Consider the following 7500-nt stretch of genomic DNA (forward strand, 5'->3'; position numbering starts at 1 on the left):
CTGGCATCAATATGATCGGCTCATTTCGAGCATGCGCCTGCAAGTAATACAGGACTCTCTCTTTTCCCGCTTAGGTTCCAGGCCCATTTTCAGGGCGGGGTAAGAGGGAGTCCCGGAACAGGACTAACGAGAACCTTGTCCGAAGACTGAGTAAAACATGGTTTGCAACTAATCTCTAGAGTCGCAGCTAATAGTAGCGAAGTGACCAAGGGATAGATGACCAACATGAAGACCCACTGAGAGATATCTTTTTGGTTCATTCAACTTTCCAGTGATGTCGTAACAAACAAATCACCAGAATTATCATGAATTTGACTGATTTGTAGACTGAATAACCAGCAAATACTGTAGTAGATTTCCACTGATGATATTGAACGTCTAACGTTTGTAGTTAGAAAATATGGGGCTTTTTTATTTTTAAAAACGGTACCGAAATTTGGCAGTTTTTGAATTAATTTTGAAGCGAAAAAGAGCACCCTACCCCTCTGTTTTGAAGAACGATCTTGACTGGCTCATTAAATTTCTCTGGAGGAGCTGGAAGGACAGTCGCTGAGACCACAGCGGTGTTTGGAAAGGTGGCCATGTCTTCAGATTTTGTTTTGTTCAGAGGGAAGACATCATTCAGCGTGAGATAAATCACACTCACGAAACGGGAAACGCTCGAATGGAACGCTTCTGAAGGCAGACGGATGGAACTTTGCTCATAAGAGACGTTCAGACCCTCATTTTTCACCTGAACGGGAAAGAAAGAAAATAGAAATGCTTTTCATTATATAGATATTGATGAAATACTTGGATTTTCCTTTATCTAAAAAACTCATATCTTCACCGTGCGCAGTGAAGATATTAGGGAGCTTAATTAAGCACGCGCATTTTTGAAAAGCGGACGGCAACTGGAAGTGAGCTGTTTCCCCTTTTAACTTGTCTTTACACAACCGCAGTTGCCTTGCCAAGTATCTTTACTCCATTAGAGATGATTAGTATAAAACGTTTGGAGACACCACCGTCCTGGCACGCGAAATGTTCTCTTCCGGTTGCCGTCCGCGTCTCAAAAACGCGCTTGCTTAAGCTCCTTTCACACGTGAGGATGTAGGTGTCGTCGTAGTTACTAACACGATTAACCCATTAAAAGTGAGGTCCCTCCCTCCGTTCCTTCCTTCCTTCCTTCCTTCCTTCTTTCCTTCCTTAGAGACTTTTGTCCTGTTATATAATTTTTCTCTACTACATTAACATTTTTATGATTCTTTTTAACATTGTCATGATTAGTTTTAGTCATAACTTTCATATCTAGTATCGTGTTACATAATATAAGTGTTTTAGCGGTTGATGACCACTTTTTCGCCCTTTCGGGACTGAGTAAAACACGTTGTTTTTAATCTGGACATAACTCATTGGTATCTATATTATAATAAACAGAACATAGAATGGCGGCTTGGGGATACGAATCTCCACGCGTAGGTAGTATCTCGGACTCGTTCGCTCTGCTCACTCGCGAGAGATACTATCAGCACTCGAAGATAGAATTCATATCCCCACACGGCCATATACATAGCGACCTTCAGGAGTACAAGAACGGGTTCTCAGTTCTGAGCACGCGAATTTCGAAAAATTTCTCTCTATTAAACGTAATGCGCGTGCCCAGTACAGAAACTCGAACTCCAATCTGAAGAACGCTGTTCTGCGGCATATTATAATAACGACGCATTTTGTAATAACGATTGCGCCATTTTGTAATAATGTGAGCATTGTGTAATAACATATGCAGCATTTTGTAATAAATCCAACCTACACATTTTGTAATAAGGGCTGCAGCATTTTGTAGTATTTGTAAGTGTACGCAAATTATAATAATGTCTGACGCTAATTGTAATGAGGTATCACAGGGCACAGAGGAGTCGGGATTAAATGCACAGCGCTAATCACCTTTTTCTACTGTAGAATACTGTGTTAACTTCCGTTTAGAATGAATGGTGGTAACTGCGGAAATACAAACGATGCGATCACCGCAGTTGTGATCCTTTATCCGTTTATTCTTTCTCTGGCTTCTCGAGTGTTTCGTTTTTGTTGTGGGTATCTCAGTTCGTTAAACTGAATACTGAGTAGATGGACCTAACCTAAATGGTTCTCAATCGAAACGTTTGGATGCCATCTTTAACGGCGACAGAAGTGACGGAAGGTGGAGAGGGGGACTTTTTTAGCTTGTAGGGATTTTTTTCCACGTCCACTGCCTTTGCAGGTTTTTCATTATTTATTTATTTATTTATTTATTTTATTATTATTATAATTTTTTTTTTTTTTTGGGGGGGGGGGGGGGGGGAGGGGAGCAGTCAAGTGCCCTGCACTATTTGTTTGGGAGGGGGGTGGATATTTTACTGTCGCAATCTTAATCTTCACTAGCCACAATCTGATTGCCTGGAACAGGCTTCTGACAAATATTTTTGTATCTTTCACACAGTCCTTTTGCTTTACTGTCAAAACTACACTCAGGAGGAAACATAACCAAGTTGATCAGACACATTAATCAGCGACAGGTTCCTGTAAGCGGCTATTGCACAACTGATGGGGTTGCGTTGCATTTTTTGGTTTGATGTCTAGCGAAATAACAATTTCATTTATTCCTTCCCCTTTTAATAAAATTCTTTTGTGGTATGCAGTGAATCAAGGTTTTAGCTAGACTTCTGTTGCGTGATCAACCAGTAACCAATATGGCCCGGGTTCGATTCCCAGACTCGGCGTCATATGTGGGTTGAGTTTGTTGGTTCTCTACTCTGCACCGAGAGGTTTTCTCCGGCTACTCCAGTTTTCCCCTCAAAACCCCCTCAAAAACCAACATTTGACTTCATTGCGTTAACTTGTTAATTTCAATTTACAGTGTCCCCGATTAGTGCCCTACAGCGCTAGAAGATTAGACATTTAAGTAAAGTTGCTTTCCTTTCCTTTCCTTTCCATGATATGGGGCCAAAGGGACCATTCTTCTAGGCGGCTCTGGGGGTATGCCCCCCAGACAATTTTGCAAAATTGAAGCGTTTTTGGTGCGTTTGCCACGATTTTCAGCCGATAAATTTAACGTATCGATTGGACTTGAATGATAATGCGTCAGCAAAGAAGGAGAAAAAAGACAAGTTCATTTGACCACCTTCCAAGCGAGATAATTGTTATGATTTTTGAAAAGCTGTACGATCTTCAAACCCCAGTGATGCCTGCATTCTTTTCCAGCGACTAAGAAATGCGTGTTCTCGATTTCGCCAGTGCGCCGATACTTTCACTTACTTGTTACCGAAAACTACCATTGTGACGGATCCCAGGGTATAATCAGTGTATGGCGGCTCATAAAGGAGTTTTGGTCCTTCCAGTAGATTGATCCTTGAGTTGAGACGTATAATTAATAGCAACCGTTGGCACCATGCATGGCTCGAGTTATATGCCATAGGTTTAAGCTGGTTCCAAATTAAGAACATTTTTTGGCGCAATAACATGCTATTTTCTTTTGTTTAGTAGCTTTTCTGTATCAGCATGTTTTCGGTTGTTGTTATTGCTGTACTTTGTTAATGCTGTTACCTGTTAAAGCAGCTTTTTGCCGGAAGATACAATAACTAATGTAAAATGCACCATGTAATACGAAGTTTAAAGTTAAATACGTTGTAATAACTAATAAAAGTTGCCGTTCAAAGTTTTAGAATTGCGATTTTCTTTCAGTACTTTCGTGGCAGGAGAGATTGTAGTCTCTACATATTCATATGCATTCTTCCGTGTTAGAAAAACCCCTCACTGACCCAGGGGTTTTACGACCGGCGGCTCGTGGCCTTCAATCCTTGTCAAAAATTTTAGGGACTCTTCAAAAACAGCACTCTATTGTAAAATTCCCCCATCCCCCTCTGCAAACAACGCTTTGTAATAGATTAAGATGTAAACTACGGCACCCTGAGGCCTAATGTCCAGTCCACGGTTCATGGCCCACTCCCTTAGAGAAAAGCCGCCATATTGAATATCGATAAATCCTCGGATCGAAGTCGAGAACCAAAGGAAAAATCAGAAAAATTGCAAAAGAACAGTCTTCAGTAATTGTACTAAGGTGAATGTTAATTAAATATGAATGTTACGTATTCATTTCATACTAATTAACAATCAACAGCCATAAAGATCAGCGATGTCGGTTGCAACATTAACATCATTGGAAAGACCGCATTAGAATTTGCGCACACTTACAAATATTACAAAATGCGTAGGTTGGATTTATTAACAAAAGCTGCACACGATATTACACAATGCGCACATTATTACAAAATGCCGCAATCGTTATTGTAAAATGCGTAACTTATTAAAAATGCCACAGAACAGACGCTAATATCCTCTATATTGTTGTTGTGTCGCCTAAAGCATGACTTGTACGTATCGGCGAGGAACGGGTTAATTAAAGAGAACCTCATCGCCTACTGAAAATAAATTTAAACCGGAGGCAACAATCTTCTTGATTAAACTTTTGTGAACTTTCCTGAAAGAAAATGTTGGCATAAGAAGAAACATAATTTTAAAATCGCTTAAAGCAGGCGCCACCATCTTGAACTGTGACGAGTTGCGGTTGTCCCATTGTCCTGAAACAAAGCGTTTTCGACGTTGGGACGCAAATGAAATTGACAAAACTATTCTAAAAATCATTTATTTCGGATACAAACACTTTTTTTCGAAAAAAATTCAAACTGAATTTCTGCGATGATCGTTTTTACCGGGACCTACAAATGATCTTACCAGACTTTCCGGAGTAATCCTTTTTATGGTTAGTTTTAAATTCTTTGTTGCGACTGTTCGCGTCTTTGTAGATTCATTTAATGTGGCAGCAACTCCCAGCCCATAATCATCAACTGCATTGACCAATGCTCGACCTCTCCCCTGCCCTTCCTGTGGATGAAATGCTGGCGTTTCTTAAAGTGGTACTACGACCAAAAAAAAATTCTTTTATTTCCTTTGGATTTCAAAACTATGTTAACTAAACACTAACTGGCCCAAGTTTCAAGTTCTGATTTTAAAAAGACACCTGTTTATTTTAACTGGAATTTTATTATTTATTGGTCCGCCATTACTAACTTTAAAATCTTGAGAGAGATGGGTCGAGGAGAAAATGACGTCAAAGACTCACTAGTTTAAGAATTCAATGCGTGTGTACGCGGCTGAATTAATATGCAGCACGAGAGTTTCGGGCTTCCAGACTGTTAAACCCGTGCTTTGCATATATAATAAATTGCGTTTAAACGCTGAAATTTTAAGCTAGTGAGTAAATGACGTCATTTTCTCTAGATCCAACCCTCTGAGGTCCAATCGGTCAGTTTTAAACGTGAGTAATGGAGGACAGTGAAATCCCAAACTTACACTCAAAATAAACAGCCTTTGGATAAAAATCAAAGCTCAAAATTTTACCAGTTAGGTGTTAAGCGATCACGCTTTCAAAATCTGAAGGAAAAAAGGAAATGATTTTTTGATCATAGTACCACTTTAACTTATGTAACAGCAAGAAAAACTGCAATGCACATGTACTACTATTAGCGTTATTTCAAATGAGGGTAAATGCCGCTGTTTATCCATACTTGAGGAGCAGTATTTCGGGGACATCTTGTGACGTCAGTTCCCTGTATTCGGAGACACGAATGATGTTGAAGTTGGAGGGAAGAGCAAGGGGACACTTTGTGACGCTTATTGAAATCTAAGTACGTGCATTTTCTGGACATATCTGGGGCTTGTTATATCAAATATAATTTTGAAAAATTCGTTGCATTATTGCGAGTTTCGTTTGGAAATTTAACACCAACATCTTCTCAGCTCTTGAACCGATTCTTTTCCGGGATAATGAAACATTCATTAATACAGTAATAATTTAAGGAATTCCAACTGGGCGGAGGCATTTACAGTTGTGTGCTCAGTGACCTGGTCTATGAATGGCTGCGAGGCTGCTGGTGACCTTGTATTGATAAAGACCTCACTGCTGTAATTCTAATTAGTCTATATTTGTATCAAAACAGGGTTACCCACAGCCTCGCTTCCATTCTTAAGGCAGGTAACTTAGCTATTGGCTATTTAACAATTATTCCATTCGCGCTTGTTGGATATGAGATGGTAAATAGCTTTAGCTACGCTTAACGCAATCATTTACCATATAAGCTGATAACCGAGATTGAGTGAACCAATCAGAGCACGCGAAATGCATTATCCGAGGTTCAGAATTTAATAATTACAGTTAAACCAGCGATTACCAGGAAGTTGAAATAGGGACTACCAGGATCACATTCAACGAGTGGTCAGAAAGGGTGTTGAACCTCAGATCTCCGGATCTCAAGGCAAGCGTCCTAACCACTGGGCCACACTGTCTCTAGTCTTTAAGCCGAGCCTTCTTTATAAGCTTACCTGTTCAAGGCCTAACCAATTGACAGCGTTTTCCGGCTCAAGTAAATTGCTGACTACTTGTGAAAAATCATTTACGTGTTCCTCTGAACTTATACTGCCTTGACTCGCGTTGTTATACTCCGCTAACAGCACGAGAATATCAACTGCTATCAACAAATCTCCACCGTATATCTCTGTTGTCCTTGTAACATTTTTTGTTATTGGGTTTGTTTGGTTCACGAGTTGGGCCAAGGCTTCTCCGACGCTCGTGTTTGACTGGAAGCCATCTGTGGCTGCTTCGATCTGAGAGAAAACGGACAATGGTTATCGTATTGAAAGAAGGCATCAGTCTGCAAACTTTGAAGCCGCATCAGAAATAATGTTTACAATCAAATGTTTTTATTTATATTTAGAGTCCCTAGAGGAATTTCATTCCATCTTATCCGATTTTAAGGCTCGTTTAACTGAAGATTTTCAAGAATCTCTCCCAAAATACCGCTGAAAGGGTACTGCTCGCACTTGGCGCTTTTATCGCGGGCGATACTTGCCTGATCTTTGAGTGAGATGAACCCAAATGAGCTGCAGCCGAGGAAACTTGGGTCCTTCCACTTTGCGTCGTTAGAACACTCACGTGATGCGTTTCCTACAATGGTATTAAATTTCAGAGAGATAAATATTCAGTTTTTTCCCGAGAACAGATGACATTTTCACACAAAGCGTTACGCGCGCAAACATTTTGTCTGAAAAAGCCTTATTTGAGTTCCCCACCAAGATGTCGATGTTATTAAATGCTTCGAACGTAAAAGCGGAATAAAGATATTCTTTTTTAAGAATAATTTGTTTTTGGCTTGTTCAAACAGAGAGAGCGACAAGAGAATGGAATTGCATTTTTGTAGAATGAAAAAGCTTTAGTAAGTTTTCATATATGAAAGCTAGAATCAAAACTGAAAGCGGACTAGAAGAGATAACATTCTAAATGGTTAAGAACATTGCCAAAGAAACAAAAAACAATCAGATAAAACAAATTTGCATTCGTCTAGATCAAATTTTAATGGGATTTTGTCAAACAGTCTGCGTATACCTTATTTATATTTTATTCTGTTAATAAATGCAAGGGTGACCAAGTCG

General features: G+C 39.7%; 1 protein-coding gene across 1 annotated transcript in view; it reads right to left on the reverse strand.

The window, feature by feature from the left end:
* The window catches only part of LOC138046079 (adhesion G protein-coupled receptor L4-like), an 87067-nt gene that overhangs the window by 49997 nt on the left and 29570 nt on the right, over positions 1–7500 (reverse strand). The window contains exons 5-8 of the mRNA XM_068892758.1: positions 6921–7015; positions 6394–6675; positions 4747–4896; positions 482–733 (exon numbers count right to left, since the gene is read on the reverse strand). Of these exons, the coding sequence (XP_068748859.1) occupies positions 482–733; positions 4747–4896; positions 6394–6675; positions 6921–7015 (779 nt within the window). The remainder of the gene's footprint in view (positions 1–481; positions 734–4746; positions 4897–6393; positions 6676–6920; positions 7016–7500) is intronic.

Source organism: Montipora capricornis, chromosome 4 (assembly GCF_036669925.1).
Source record: "Montipora capricornis isolate CH-2021 chromosome 4, ASM3666992v2, whole genome shotgun sequence".
NCBI lineage: Eukaryota > Metazoa > Cnidaria > Anthozoa > Scleractinia > Acroporidae > Montipora > Montipora capricornis.